At 42.9% G+C, this 16477-nt stretch overlaps 2 protein-coding genes across 3 annotated transcripts in view; one reads left to right on the top strand and one right to left on the bottom strand.

The window, feature by feature from the left end:
- LYRM1 (LYR motif containing 1) overlaps positions 1–14151 on the top strand; it is a 59392-nt gene extending 45241 nt beyond the window's left edge. The window contains exon 5 of one of the 2 annotated variants that reach the window (XR_003508762.1): positions 13950–14151. The gene's annotated coding sequence lies outside the window, so the exon portion shown is untranslated. Of the gene's footprint in view, positions 1–4092; positions 4531–13949 lie in introns of those variants that run through there. The other variant, XR_003508761.1, reaches the window with a different exon arrangement.
- DNAH3 (dynein axonemal heavy chain 3) overlaps positions 1–16477 on the bottom strand; it is a 248499-nt gene that overhangs the window by 3815 nt on the left and 228207 nt on the right. The window contains exons 55-60 of the mRNA XM_027527056.1: positions 14145–14261; positions 10610–10764; positions 9618–9785; positions 6902–7044; positions 4152–4356; positions 3010–3147 (exon numbers count right to left, since the gene is read on the bottom strand). Coding sequence (XP_027382857.1) covers positions 3010–3147; positions 4152–4356; positions 6902–7044; positions 9618–9785; positions 10610–10764; positions 14145–14261 — 926 coding nt within the window. The remainder of the gene's footprint in view (positions 1–3009; positions 3148–4151; positions 4357–6901; positions 7045–9617; positions 9786–10609; positions 10765–14144; positions 14262–16477) is intronic.

The raw sequence follows: 16477 nt of genomic DNA, 5'->3' as shown, positions 1-16477 counted from the left end.
TCAGAATGATTTCTGTTTGTTTCCAAGGCAAACCATTCAGTATCACAGTAATCCAAGTCTGTGCATCAACCACCAATGCCAAAGAAGCTGAAGTTGAATGGTTCTGTGAAGACCTACAAGACCTTCTAGAACTAACACCAAAAAAGAAAAAAAGATGTCCTTTTCATCATACAGGACTGGAATGCAAGAGTAGGAAGTCAAGAGATACCTGGAGGAACAGGCAAGTTTGCCCTCGGAGTACAGAATAAAGCAGGGCAAGGCTAACAGTTCGGCCAAGAGAATGCACTGGTCATAGGAAACACCCTCTTTCAGCAACACAAGAGATGACTCTAAACATGGACATCACCAGATAGTCAATACCGAAATCAGGTTGGTTATATTCTTTGCAGCCAAAGATGGAGAGGCTCTATACAGTCAGCAAAAACAAGACCAGGAGCTGACTGTGACTCAGATTATGAGCTTATTGCAAAATTCAGGCTTAAATTGAAGAAAGTAGGGAAAACCACAAGGCAATTCAAGTATGACCTAAATCAAATCCCTTACGATTATACAGTGGAAGTGACAAAGAGATTCAAGGGAATAGACCTGATAGAGCCCTTGAACAACTATGGACAGAGGTATGTAACACTGTACAGGACGTGGTGATCAAAGCCATCCCCAAGAAGAAGAAATGCAAAAAGGCAAAATGGTTGTCTGAGGAGGCCTTACAGATAGCTGAGAAAAGAAGAGAAGTGAAACACAGAGGAGAAAAGTAAAGATATACTCATCTGAATGGAGAGTTCCAAAGAATAGCAAGGAGAGATAAAAAAGCCTTCCTCAGTGATCAGTGCAAAGAAATAGAGGAAAACAACAGAATGAAAAAGACTAGAGATCTCTTCAAGAAAATTAGAGATACCAAGGGAACAGTTCATGCAAAGATGGGCACAATAAAGGACAGAAATGGTATGGACCTAACTAAAGCAGAGGATATTAAGAAGTGGTGGCAAGAATACACAGAAGAACTATACAAAAAAGATCTTCATGACCCAGATAACCATGATGGTGTGATCATTCACCTGGAGCCAGACATCATGGAGTGTGAAGTCCAGTGGCTCAAAATTCTCCAGGGTAGGCGTCAACAGTACGTGAACTAAGAACTTACAGATGTTCAAGCCAGATTTATAAATGGCAGAGGAGCCAGAGATCAAATAGCCAGCATTTATTGGATCATCAAAAAAGCAAGAAAGATTCAGGAAAACATCTTTTTCATTGACTATGCTAAAGCCTTTGTGTGGATCACAACAAACAGTGGAAAATTCTTAAAGAGATGATAATGCTAGACCCCCTTGCCTGCTTCCTGAGAAACCTATGCAGGTCAAGAAGGAACAGTTAGACCCGGACATGGAACAACAAACTGGCTCAAAATTGGGAAAGGAGTATGTCAAGATTGTGTACTGTCACCCTGCTTATTTAACATATATGCAGAGTTCATCATGTGAAATGCCAGGCTGGATGAAGCACAAGCTGGAATCAAGATTGCCAGGAGAATATCAATAACCTCAGATATGCAGATGATACCACCCTTATGGTATAAAGCAAAGAGGAACTGAAGAGCCTCTTGATGAAGGTGAAAGAGGAGAGTGAAAAAGCTGGCTTAAAATTCAGTATTCAAAAAAGTGAGATCATGGCATTTGGTCCTAGCACTTCATGGCAAATAGTTGGGGAAACAATGGAAACAGTGACAGACTTTATTTTCTTGGGCTCCAAACTCATTGCAGATGATGACAGCAGCCATGAAATTAAAAGACGCTTGCTCCTTGGAAGAAAGATTTGACAAACCTAAACAGCATATTAAAAAGCAGAGACACTACCTTTCCAACAAAGGTCCATATAGTCAAAGCTATGGTTTTTCCACTATTCATATATGGATGTGAGAGTTGGACTATAAAGAAGGCTGAGCGCCAAAGAATTGGTCTTTTGAACTGTGGTGTTGGAGAAGACTCTTGAGACTCCCTTGGACTGCAAGGAGATCAAATCAGTGAATCCTAAAGGAAATTAACCCTATTCAATGGAAGAACTGATGCTGAAGCTCCAATACTTAGGCTACCTGATACAAAGAGCAGACTTGTTACAAAATACCCTGATGGTGGGAAAGATTGAAGGCAGGAGGAGAATGGGACGACAGAGAACGAGATGGTTGGGTGGTATCACTGACTTAATGGACATGAGTTTGAGCAAGCTCTGGGAGGTGGTGAAGGACAGGGAAGCCTGGTGTGCATCCATGGGGTCCCTAAGAGTCAGACACAACTGAGTGACTGAACAACAACAACAACAAAGGCCAGTCAAGTTCATTTATAAACTAAATTAATATCTAAGGCAATTAGTTTGTGATTTCTGGATGAGATGATCACATAGGATCTTTCCATAAAATTTAAAATTCTACAATGCTCTATTAAAGTCTGTCTTACTCCTTTCTCTCCAAACATGGATTGGGTGATTCTTGACTATTGGCATCCTTTGACTTTTAGCAAAGCCCTACACAAGACCTTTAACATCCTTCCAGATGAAAAGTCCACCATGTTGAATAGACAGTATGGAATATGCTTTCATTGTCTTGGGTACAACTGTGGAAGAGTTTTCCTCTGGAAAGATTCCTTTTTTATATACACAAGAGACAAAGCATTGGGAATCCTCTGGTTCTGTTGGGGATAATTTTTGGAGCTACTTTGCTCCAAAGTAGCTGCTGCTGCTACTGCTGCTAAGTCGCTTCAGTCGTGTCAGACTCTGTGTGACCCCTTAGACGGCAGACCACCAGGCTCCTCTGTCTCTGGGATTCTCCAGGCAAAAATACTGGTGTGAGTTGCCATTTCCTTCTCCTTGGAGCTACTTTAAGTCATGCTAAATACTTCATTTGTATCATCTCAGAAGTAGTTGAACCTTAACACATCTAAATGTTTGGACTCAAAGAAATGGACAACACTGCTTTCTCTGGTTGTCCCTTTGAGTCGTTGTACCCTAAAATGCCCCTACCTCAAACTCAAATCCAATGTGGTCAATGGGGATGGTGTATTTCCGAGCATAATTCTGAGAGACACCTGTCAAAAAAGACTGTGTAAAGTAGAATCCAGAGATCCAAAAGACCACAGGAGGTCCATTGTCAATCCATTCCTAGAGAACCACAGAGATAAAAATGCAAAATCAGTAATACATCAAAGATAGTTCAAAGGCAAGAATAAAAATGAGTCTCATAAAGAAATAAGCTTTTTCTCATTTTTCTGGAAACAGGCAGACTTTGTAGTCTTATCTTATATTTTCCTTTATCTTATATTTTCCCAATTTGAAGTAAAAAGCACTGGTGCAAGCTGGTGTCAGGGATACAGCAGAGAGTGGGAGGGACTATAGCAGTAGAGAATATATGTCTTGTCTAAGCAACAGCTACTCAATTCCAGCAGTAGTTGCCATGCAGGTATGCAGGTCCATTGATTCAGGTCTTCCTTTTTTTGCAAGAAAAACATCTGTATTTTTATATGTAATAATCCTTATATGCTAGCTCAAAGTTTAATTTTTTTAATATTTTAAAAATTGTATTTATTTTCATTGCTGCACAAACTTTCCTCTAGTTGCAGCAAGCAGGTGCTACTCTCTAGTTGAGGAGCACAGGCTCTAGGGTGCTTGGGCTTCAGTAGTTGTGGCACATGGGGTCAACAGTTGTGGCTCCCAGGCTCTAGAGCCCAGGCTCAGCAGTTGTGGTGAATGGGTTTAGTTGCTCCAACTGCATGTGGGATCTTCCTGGATCAGGGATCGATCCACTGTCTCCTTCATTGACAGGCAGATTCTTTACCACTGAGCCACCAAGGAAGCCCTCAGATTTTTAAATTACCAGATAGCCAAATGAAATCTATCTAGTAGCCCATGAGCTGTATGTAGCCCATGACACACTGGTTTGTGGCATTTATTCTCATTCCTATTCCTGCCTTTATAGGCTATAAACTTTTCAAGGACTTTGAAAATCTCCCTCCTGTCCTCAACCCTAGTAAGGGTTTCCAGTAGGTGCTCAATCCAGGATGCTCTGTGGCTACCCTATCCCCTTCCAGCTTTAACTTGTCATTTCAGAATGTCCTCTCCACCTGAATGAGAATCCCAGGTGCCCAGTTACCCTGACTCCGAGGTACCTGGAAGAAGGCCAGGCGGGCTAGCAGGTCAGCCACATAGCCTCCCAGGGGCTTCAGTGATGGGTAGGACTTTGCCATCCACATGGCTGGCACTTTACCCACAAGCATGCTACTGAAGACATCCTCCAGCTCTGAGGACATCAGAACCTGCCCTTTAATTGCTCGGCCAAGATCGATGAGGCTTCTGTGAACCACTTCTGTCAATCTGCAAGAACAAAGGAGAAGACTCAGCCTGCCTCTCCATTGACCTCATTCTACCCCAAGTGCACTGACTCCAAGTCTCCTTTTACTTTTCCTTCCTTTAAAAAGTCATATAATATACATTCATGAGAGCAGAATTGTAAAGATGAGAAAAAATTAAATCACCCCATTATCTTACCACCTAAAGATAACTCTGATGTATGTCTTTCTAGATTTTCCTATATGTAAACACAAATTATTTTTAATGGGATTATATATATATATATGTAATCTGTTTTTCTCTCTTAGCATAAAGGGAACATCTTTCCTATTCAATAGAGGCCTACCTAAAATCATACTTTCTAATGACTGCAAGGTGTTCCATTTTATCTAATTATTCCTCTTGCTGAAGCATATTATTTCTAGATTGTTGTTACTGTAAATAACATTACTAGAAGGCAATGGCCACCTACTCCAGTACTCTTGCCTGGAAACTCCCATGGATGGAGGAGCCTGGTAGGCTGCAGTCCATGGGGGTCGCAAAGAGTTGGACACAACTGAGCGACTTCACTTTCACTTTTCACTTTCATGCATTGAAGAAGGAAATGGCAACCCACTCCAATGTTCTTGCCTGGAGAATCCCAGGGACGGGGGAGCCTGGTGGGCTTCCATCTATGGGGTCGCACAGAGTTGGACACGACTGAAGCAACTTAGCAGCAGCAGGGACATCCATCTATAGCAAACTTTGCAGAGACTTATAATGATATTCTTAGTAAAAGTAGAACTTCTGGGTCAAAGGGTAATGCAGTTTTAAGGCTTCTTTGTTTTAAAAACAAAATTCTTTTTATAGACTATGAGGTTCATGCCTACCTGAGAAAAGGTAGCTGAAGGGGCAGCCTAAAATATTCTAAGATCATCTGCCTTTGTCTCTGGCCTCTATTGTGGGGACTCACCAAGTCCAGGGGGACCTGAGAGTGCCAATGAATCTGCTACCAGAGACAGCTTGTCATGTCCAAAGATTTATGGAATCCTAGCCAAATGGACATGAGAATGCTTAAACCCAAGAAACAGATTCCTGAATGTGTAACCATTAATTTATATTAAGAGGAATTTAAGGTTCAAACACGTTATTGGTGTATATACTTGGCTGAGGAGTTAAGAGCAAAACTACGCTCTGAGGGATTATACCACAGACCTCTATTAAACCTAAAGAGCTACTTGCAAAAGTTCTATTTCTATTCTTGCAACTATGAGCTCTGCTAGTTTCAAGATTTTTAGTACTCAAGGAGGAAAGTTTGCCCTAGAAGGCGCAATAACGGTTCCCCTGAACTGGAAGCTGAACTGTCATTCTGGGCTTCTCATACCACTAGGTGAATAGACAAAAAAAAAAAAAAAAAAAGAGGGTAATGAGAAGGTATGTTGCAGTATTGCCCAATGTAATTAATCCTGAGCAGCACTGAAATATAAGTGCTGTTACCCTCTTCTCTTACATTATAATGGCCAGTGGTAAAGACTAGTGAAAGTCACTCAGTTGTGTCTGAGTCTTTGCAACCCTATGGACAGCACAGTCCATGGAATTCTCCAGGCCGGAATATTGGAGTGGGTAGCCTGTTCCCTTCTCCAAGGGATCTTCCCAACCCAGGGATCAAACCCAGGTCTCCTGCATTGCAGGTGGATTCTTTACCAGCTGAGCCACCAGGGAAGCCCAAGAATACTGGAGTGGGTAGCCTTTCCCTTCTCCAGTGGATCTTCCTGACCCAGGAATTGAAGCGGGGTCTCCTGCACTGCAGGTGGATTTTTTACCAACTGAGCTACTAAGAAATCCCAAAGGCTAGTGAAGGTGACTGTAATCACCAAGAGCTCCAATGAGCTTAGGGGCAAATGAATGGCAAAGAAGGAAAGTCATTGGCCTCGTGTCTGGATGAATGAGGACTGCATCCTATCATACCAAGGTATTGACTCAGTCAGCAACCTTAACTCACACTCTGTATTTTGCTTGGTTACCCATATGGCCAACTGACTACTGACTCTAGAGAGTAACACTAAAACTAAGGGGCTAATCAATTCTTAGATGAAATTCTTCCAGTTCCCTTGTCTTTCAGAGTCAGGGCTGTCCCTTTATGCAATGACCATTGAGCAAAAACGGAGACAGCAGCATTTGGAGTCTGTGGTCGCAGGTTCAGACATGTGGTGTATGTGCTTGGTTGAGGAGCCAATGGACATAAGACTATTGTGTGATTTGAATGCAAAGGCTTGAGTGGTACTTGGAGCCGTATCTGGTAATAAAGGCTCAATAAAAGTGGCTTTAATGATTATGTTCACTATTAGCCTTTTGGTTTTAACCCCACTTAACAGATGTCACGTGAATGAATAGGAGCAAATGAATAGAAGGAATGATTTAACCCTGGACCAACACATGCTGGGATGCCCCTATTTATAGGCCTTCCTGCAGGTAGGGCAAACCAACTCTGCACAGCAACCTTTATCAAGTGTCCTTTCTAGTCACTGCCTGTTAGATCCTTCCCCTCACACTCTAACTCCCAGGATCCAAGTAAGACCATATAGCCCACCTGTTGAATCTGATGAGCTCTTGCCTTAAGACAGTGTTCATGGATTCTTCATAGACCACAGGGTACAACTTCATGACCAACTCCAAGTCAAATTCATTGGGAAGCTTGGAGAGTATGTCCTGGGCCAGATCCTCAACCACTTCCTTAAAGTGTAAGCATTAGAGAGGTGAATGAGAAACAAGGCCCCTGGGCTGTGACTTTGTCCAGGTAAACCTAAGGCAGTGAGCATTTGTCTTTTTAAACTTAGTCTATAGGAGCTTTTTTGGAACTTTCCTACAGAAGCCAATTCTGCCTTGAAGGTATGGAGGCTACCCTTGCTGGCCCCAGACTTAGGGAGGACATTGCCTCTAAGCCAAACAATGAGAGTCCTGTTCTCATGGCCAGAGTGAAGGCCTGAGGGTTGGACAGGGAATTCCTGCTCAGCCAGCCAGGTAGCCTCAGGGAAGTGCTGAACCCTGCAGAGCTTCTCCAGTCTTCAAGGTCACTCCTGGGAGACAATCTCCCAAGGCTCTCATAGCCAGCTCCTTAAGAACCAGCTCCTGGTACAGATGGGACTTTGCTCAGAGCCAGTGACGTGGACATCTGGGAAGGCAGTAGACCATTCCTCAGCATTGAGCAAGAATAGCCCAGTGAATTTAGCCAAGTAAGGAATGGACAAGGCCTAGAGGAAGAGTAGGAAGAGGAGTAGGAGGACCTGAATGGGAGACACACACAGCTCTGCCACGCTGTGACTCTGGGAAGCTGGAATGTATACTTCTTCCCCCCTTCCCACTGTGAGAGCTATTTCCTTTCCTAAGTTGAGACACACAAACCAGGCTGCTTTATCTTCACATGTATTACCATTTATGGTACTATGAACCAAATCAAGAAACCAAATTGAATCATCCCTTGGAATCCACTAGGAATTGGTTGCAGAACCAAAATCCACAGATGCTCAAGTCCCTTATGTATAATGGTGTAGTATTTGCATATAGCCTACACACATCTCTCCTTCCCTTCATACTTTAAATCATTTACAGATTACTTATATTACCTAAAATAATGTAAATGCTATATAAATAGTGGTAAATACAATGTAAATGTCATGTAATAGCTGCTGAAGTGAGGCAAATCCAAGTTTTGCTTTTTGGAACTTTTTGGAAATTTTTTTCTGAATATTTCCAATCTTGGTCAAACTCAAGGATGCAAAACCTGCAGCTATGCAAAGCCAACTGTATGCAAAATCCACAGCTAAGAAAAGTTGAACATGGGGTGGCTTAGAACTTGGAGAAGAGAAGAAAAGGAAAAGAGAGAACAGGACAGAGTCAGGAGATGTGGTTTTGGATCTGGCACTGCCTCTGGGTTTACGAGTGCCTTGACGTGGGTCACTTCTTATACGGCTCATTTTGCCCTCATCTGTAGACCAAGTGAAATGATCATAGGAGGCACCCAAAATGATTCCAGGTGTCTCCAATATTGGAGAAATAATATTGAATCACATGGTGAGAAAGTCACTCTTGTCAAGTTTTAGCCACCTTTTTCTTTTCATTCCCTTCAAGGAGAAAGTCTCAGGTCAGGTCAGGTCAGTTCAGTTCAGTTCAGTCACTCAGTCGTGTCTGACTCTTTGGGACCCCATGAATCACAGCACGCCAGGCCTCCCTGTCCATCACCAACTCCCGGAGTTCACTCAAACTCATGTCCATCGAGTCAGTGATGCCATCCAGCCATCTCATCCTCTGTCGTCCCCTTCTCCTCCTGCCCCCAATCCCTCCCAGCATCAGTCTTTTCCAATGAGTCAACTCTTCGCATGACGTGACCAAAGTTTCAGCTTTAGCATCATTCCTTCCAAAGAACACCCAGGACTGATTTCTTTTAAAATGAACTGGTTGGATCTCCTTGCAGTCCAAGGGACTGTCAAGAGTCTTCTCCAACACCACAGTTAAAAAGCATCAATTCTTCAGCACTCAGCTTTCTTCACAGTCCAACTCTCACATTCATACATGACCACTCGAAAAACCATAGCCTTGACTAGATGGACATTTGTTGGCAAAGTAATGTCTCTGCTTTTGAATATGCTATCTAGGTTGGTCATAACTTTTCTTCCAAAGAGTAAGTGTCTTTTAATTTCATGGCTGCAGCCACCATCTGCAGTGATTTTGGAGCCCAGAAAAATGAAGTCTGACACTGTTTCCACTGTTTCCCCATCTATTTCCCATGAAGTGATGGGACCAGATGCCATGATCTTCACTTTCTGAATGTTAAGGTCAGGACTAATTAAATGTTCTGTAACACTTGTTGATCCTCCTCTTTTCCCAAGGAGCCAGCAAGACCCCAGCAGCAGCAGCCGGAAGAACCTAATAATGTTTAGCCTTCATTTTCTTTTTGTGGCTGTCATGACTTTATCGAAATGGTACTGGATTTGTTTTCAGTTACAATCCTGATGTGCAGTTTTTAAAATGTTTTCAAGCAAAAGAGATTTGTTTTAAAATATTATGTAAATGGAGTATAGATGATATGTGGCTGTAACAATGAATCATGAAGGTTATACAGGAATGACTGACATTTTAAGAAACTAGTTCAGTATTTAAGGGCTCTCAACAGTTAAGACCAGAGCATCCATGCCCTTCCTCAGGGGTCTGCCACGCCTCTGCTTTTCTTCCTTCTTGGTCATCACCCATAATCCTGCATGCCCACTAGAAGGAAGATTGCCTAGGAAATTGAATTCAAGCCTGGTTACCTGAGGGGACTTGCCACTCCCTCCTGACTGCCTAGGGAGGGTCAGGAGCACCCCTTGAAATAGCTGGTTGGTTTCCTGGTTGTCTTTGGTGATGTCAGCATTCTCATGGAGGCCAAACACTTCTGGGTGGGCTGTGATAGGGAGGTTCCTGAGATAGTCGATATACGACTGGAAAGAAAATCTTCAGTTAATGTAAGTTCAGGCTCTTGGGCTCCCACAGATCACCCAGGGTTTGGCCAGACCAGACCCACATAGAAATCACACTGTTTTGGTAGCACAGGCCATACACACACACATGCACACATCATCAGGGCCAAGACATTCACAAGCTTTCCCTCCTACAGGTTTCTGAACAGTGAGTATAAATATGAAGGTAGATGGGTTATCTCCCCTCCCACCTCTGCTGGCTTCCCTCCTGCTCTACCAGCAGTCTTGGCTTTGGAGACAAAATTAGATTTGGATTCAGACAGAACTGGATTTGGGTCCTAGCTCCATCTTAAACTAATTGTGTAACGTTGATCTAGTCACCCAAAAGCCCCGTTTCCGTATCTGCAAATGGGAAGATAAATGAGGTTATGAAGAAATAAGGCCTTGGTATATAACAGGTACTCAATAAAAGCAAGCCCTTTTCATCCTTCAGATATCGTTTTCTTCTTCCATTTATCATTCTCCCATTCAGTTTTTCTGTCCCTCCCTGTGCTACCTTCTGAACCTTTGGTTTCAAGTAGCAGCTTCCAACCTGTTCACCAGCAAAGCTTCATCTTAACCATCCCTTCCTTTTTCCCCCAGATGGACCCCATATTTTGAAAGATCTTATCTACCAAATGCCTAGGATTCACTAGATAGTAATAAGGTCTGTCTTGTAGGCTTTTTGGAAGATTCGAAATAGCTTATGGACCCAAGTCAGGAAACCCAAGCTATCCCTGGGCCCTCCTTGGATACAACTGCAACCGTAGCCACATGGAGGCTGGCAAGCTCCTCCTGCCCCTTACCTGGTAGGAGCCATGAGGAGGGATGTAGTAAGTGTCTCCAGGAGCAAGAAAGTAATGGTCCTGCTCGATTTCCTTACAGTAGAACGTGGACAGAAGGGATAGCAGGAGCCTCCTATCTTTGTCATCCGTTACTCTGCCTCCATAATTACATTCCCCTGGGGATAGCCAACAGAAGAAGTTGAATCCATAATGAACTTGGTCATTAATCTAAAACAGAGGATTCCTCCAGCCAACAATGAGACACAGGGTTGCTAAAAACCATGCTCAGCTTAGTTTAAGACCAGACCTTTTGGGTATTATGGTTGCTACAAAAATAATACATGTTCCTATATTAGAATTTAGAAAATAGCAATAAACTGAAATAAAAGCAATACTGTCACCAATTATTTCAACTAATGTAACTGTTAACATTTAGGCATCTTCCAGATATTCGTCTGGACATTTGTGTATCTGTCTACATATATGTGAAAAGCAGCATAGAAATGTGGTTCAGGGTAAGAACTGTGGCATGAGACAGTACTGAGTTCCAATTTCAGCCAATTTCTAGGCTCCAACTTTTGCCACTTATTAGCAGTTTCTCATCTGTCAGTAAGAGATAACTGCATACCCATCTTACATGGTTGTGGTTAACAATACTTATAAAACATTTAGCACAATGCTTGGCATATAGAAGACATTCAATTATCACTTTCACAAATTTAGAAAATTGAGATTATCCATAGACACTGCTTTGGGATATGACTCTCCTACCCCCATCCCCATGATCAACATCATTCTCTGTAACTCAGGTTTCTACACTCAGATTTCTACAAAAAGAATTAGGTAATTCTTTTGAGGAGACAGCAACCCCGGATGCATTTTCTAGCTGGATCAGATTCAATAGTGTGTGTGTTACCTGATATTTGGAAGTTGGGAACAACACATTAATTTGAAAGGAAAAGACACATCTGTGTGTGTGTGTGTGCGCGCGCACATGCAAAGCCTCTCCTGAAGGGGGGGTTCACTTCCAATTCCAACCATGCTAGGAGAGGGCAGGTCTATGGACATGAAGCAGGAAGTATGACAAGTTGGAGAGGCCTCAGCTTCTCTTGGCATTGGAGGGGTCTAAATGACTAAGAGGAACATCTTGGTGGCTCATAATGGGAGAAGTAAGAGACTAAGGGGACGTTTATACCTACTGAGTAATAATTTGAGCCCTACAGAAACTGCTTTACCTTAAACCACCACCCTCAGGCCTTCAGCAAAATTTAGTGTGAACACTATAGTTTGTCCCAGCTGTAAGTAGGTTTATGACGACACTAAACTACAACATTAAAGGGAGAGTGGTTCCCCCTGAAGTCAGCCTGGCAGTGCTAGAAGGGACCAAAGAGGGACTACAAGTGAAGGAAAACCTGAAGTGCAGGGTCATGGTCAGGGTGCCACCACCACCCCCTCGTCATCAAAGTCTACTTCAGGGGGTACCCTTAAGGCCCTGGGTTTTATGTTTATGAAGGAAGGTGCATTTCTTTACTTATATATCTCTTCTTTACAGCAAGAACACAAGTTTCTACAGAAACAGGATACGTCTTATATCTCTTCAAGATTTCCCATTGGCTCTGCCACAGGGCTGGGGGTACCAGACTAAGAATGTATTCGACTTCAGTCCATCTATTTAGATCACCACTCTTCAAACAAGACCTATCTCTTTGGTTAGTTTGTCTCTTGGTCTCGGAGCTCTGATAGTCATCTCTATCTGGTTCGTCTTTCCTTCCAGGCACATAGGAAGGTTACCCTTCCCTTCTCCTACACTTCCCTCACTACACTTCTTGCAGTGAGGTGTGGCCAGGTGACAACTTCTTGCATATTTAATTCCCAACATGAGCTCTTCAGTGCTACCCCTGTGGCAGTGACCACACAAGTATACGTTGAGATGGTGGCATCAAAAGTTGGTACAGCCTTTGCCAACTGTGCCTCTGATAGACAATTACAATGAACAGAGACCCTCGCCAGTTCACACTGGACGTGTTTAACAGGATGGGCAAGAAATAGACCTTTGGTGTCTTACATCCTTGAGATTTGGAGACTGCTTGTCATCTCAGCCTAACTAGGCTATCCTGATTGGTACAGTTGGAAAGTGACTATCCTCAGGCCAGCTGGCACAACTGGGGTGGGTTGGTTTATGAGCTGCCAGGCAGTCCAACACTAAGACCACATCCCAGGACACTTATGCACTCATTCTGTGATCTGAAGAAGAGCTCTGGGATGTGCTTCTGTGTGGCCTGGAATAATGGGAATATGGCTCACTTATTTGGAAAAGTTCTTTCACCAAACTAAAATCCACTGAACTTATGTTGTGTATGTCACTTGGGGTTTTGTTTTAGGGGACACTGTGCTGAAGTAAGGTCTGTGTCACCTTGTACTTTAAACTGAATTTAATCACTCTAAAGCAGAATTTCTGAATCTTGGCATGATTGACGTGTTGTACACTGAGTAGTTCTGTGTTGTAGGGGGCTGTCCTGTGCATTGAGGATGTTTAGCAGCATCCTGGCCTCTACCCAGTAGAACATCCATTTAGTTGTGACAACAAAAAATGTCTCTTCAATTTGTCAAATGTCCCTTAGGAGGTAAAATCACCCTTAGCTGAGAACCCCTGTGCTAAGATCTTGGTTTTTTCAGCTGTAAAACAGGGTCACTAACATGAAGCTTATAAGATTACTGTGAAAACTGAATAATGTAGATAATGCACCTGACATTTGACTGGGGAAAGGATCCAGAGTTGAGGGAGGAACTTGTATGTGACCTTGAAGATGCCCAGGTTTTTCTTTTGAGCTGCACTTTGACTTTTGGCCATAGTAACCCACTCATTTAGCCCATCTAAATTAGCCCATTTTATCTCCTCTCTCTAGGATTACATGGTATTTTTCTTGAAGGCAGTGACCCAGTTTTATATATTTACATTCTTCCATATTATGTACTGGTATATATTGATGATACAGCTGATGAATTGCTTTAATACAAACCAGCAAGGGTCATTTTCACCTCAGGGTATCTCTGCTGGGAGCACTCGCCTTCTTTTTTCACCACCCACTCCCACTTTCTTCTTCCAGTAGTAAAACTCCTACTTATCCCTCAAAACCATCTTTAATGCCTTAAGGAAGTTATCCCTAATCATCCCACCCCATATCTGAAATTTAATCATTGTGCTGCCTTTCTACATTATAAATGTTCCTCTTATTGAACTTACCACTGTATTGTCATTTATTTTGTTATATTTCTCTCCCTTTGTAGACTGTGCACCACTTAAGAGGAGGGATTAATCTTGATTTTTTGGTATGTTGTTTTTTTGTTTTATAATATCCAGCATGGTGACCAGCATCAGTAAGAGTTCAATGTTTGTTGAAGGCATAAGTGAGTAAACGAATGGAGCTGGGAGCAGAGGAGCAGGAAGGTGGAGCATAATTGTGGAGGTTTGTGGTTGTCAAAACCTCCTCCCATAAATACCTGTCAGGTAGGTCAGAGCATCAAATGGCACCTCAAAACCTCCTCCCATAAATACCTGTCAGGTAGGTCAGAGCATCAAATGGCACCTCCTTGTAATCATTCAGAAACATCTGGATCTGTCGCATACTAATCCTCAGGTCAGATTCATTGAATTCATAAGGAATATTCCAACCTGCATGAGGCAAAGATGAATTAGATGCTTCAGGATGAGAGTTCTAAATTCCCACTCAGAGATTGGGCTGGTGAAGTTAAACATCATCATGGATCAAGAGCCTCTTTTCAGTCCCATGAATATTAAGCACCTTGCCAACTATTAGCTTTGGTATTTACTGTCAGCGTGGGAGACATTCTGCTGAAAAAAAAAATCCATTCTAAAGTCAATTACTTTATGGATCTCCCCATTTGTTAAGGAAGATGTTACCATCCTGGGATTTGTGAAATAGGATTACTCACTCTGGCTGGAATACCATGGTAACGTATAGAACGCCAAAAACAACACTAAAGCATAGGTTTAGTGGGAAAGGAAATGCAACCCACTCCAGTATTCTTGCCTGGAGAATCCCATGGACAGAGGAACCTGGAAGGCTACAGTCCATGGGATTGCAAGAGTCAGATACGACTTAGTGACTAGGTAGAGAGCAGTATCTGTGATTGGGCAATACTAAGTTAGCTTTGAGAATTCCCCTCCTTCCACTGTATTTCCAAAGTTTATAATGATAAATGCCCAGTGGGGCTATCAGTTCAGTTCAATTCAGTCCGACTCTTTGAGACCCCATGAATCGCAGCACGCCAGGCCTCCCTGTCCATCACCAACTCCCAGAGTTCACTCAAACTCATGTCCATCGAGTTGGTGATGCCATCCAGCCACCTCATCCTCTGTCGTCCCCTTCTCCTCCTGCCCCCAATCCCTCCCAGCATCAATCTTTTCCAATGAGTCAACTCTTCGCAAGAGGTGGCCAAAGTATTGGAGTTTCAGCTTCAGCATCAGTCCTTCCAATGAACACCCAGGACTGATCTCCTTTTCGATGGACTGGTTGGATCTCTTTGCAGTCCAAGGGACTCGCAAGAGTCTTCTCCAACACCACAGTTCAAAAGCATCAATTCTTCAGCGCTCAGCTTTCTTCACAGTCCAACTCTCACATCCATACATGACCACTGGAAAAACCATAGCCTTGACTAGATGGACCTCTGTTGGCAAAGTAATATCTCTGCTTTTCAATATGCTATCTAGGTTGGTCATAACTTTCCTTCCAAGGAGTAAGCGTCTTTTAATTTCATGGCTGCAATCACCATCTACAGTGATTTTGGAGCCCCCCCAAAATAAAGTCTGACACTGTTTCCCCATCTATTTCCCATGAAGTGACAGGTTGTTTCCAAGGCAAACCATTCAATATCACGGTAATCCAAGCCTATGCCCCAACCAGTAATGCTGAAGAAGCTGAAGTTGAACAGTTCTATGAAGATCTACAAGACTTTTTAGAACTAACACCCAAAAAGATGTCCTTTTCATTATAGGGGACTGGAATGCAAAAGTAGGCAGTCAAGAAATATCTGCAGTAACAGGCAAATTTGGCCATGGAGTACAGAATGAAGCAGGGCAAAGGCTAATAGAGTGGGGCTATACAAGTCACATAAATGTATGAAGCAGGCCTGATGTAAGACAGTAGGGTGTGGCGGGACCTGCATTCAATGGAGATGTTTCATTTCCTCCCAAATAATTCACATTCAAATTAAACACAACAAAAACCTGGATTTCCCTGGTGGCCTAGTGACTAAGAGCCTGCCTGCCAACGCAGGGGACACAGGTTTGCTCCCTGGTGTGGAAGATTCCGTGCGCAGTGGGGCAGCTAAGCCTGTGTGCCACAGCTACTGAGCCCGTACCTTAGAGCCGGTGCTCTGCAATGGGAGAAGCCACTGCCATGAAGAGTAGCCCTCACTCGCTGGAACTGGAGAAAACCCTCAGGCAGCAATGAAGAGCCAGTGCAGCCAACAATTATTTATTATTAATAAATAAATGAATAAATTTTTAAAAACCCAAAAACTTGTGTTCTGGCAAACAAACACAACTGGGCAGTTGACTATAAGCCAAATTGTTGTATGGATTTTGGGAGGTTAGGAATGGATGGAAGAATGTGGTGTGTGAGATGCAAGTGTAGAGGGAGTGTCCACTTTGGCTGTCTCATCCTTGAAACCCTAAGTGGAAGAGTCAGGTGGTATGGCGCTAACTGGGACAGGTAGAAGGAAAGAGAATGCTTGGAGAGAATCACCAAAACAATTTGCCTCCTTTGGTAACCCCCCAGAATTGCTAAGAATACCTTGGGGTGGGTCATTTCAAGAAAAGAATTGGAGGCAGCCCATGGGATTAATAATGAGAAAAATGATCCATGA

Source organism: Bos indicus x Bos taurus, chromosome 25 (genome assembly GCF_003369695.1).
Source record: "Bos indicus x Bos taurus breed Angus x Brahman F1 hybrid chromosome 25, Bos_hybrid_MaternalHap_v2.0, whole genome shotgun sequence".
NCBI lineage: Eukaryota > Metazoa > Chordata > Mammalia > Artiodactyla > Bovidae > Bos > Bos indicus x Bos taurus.
This window is presented reverse-complemented; position numbering and strand designations above follow the sequence as displayed.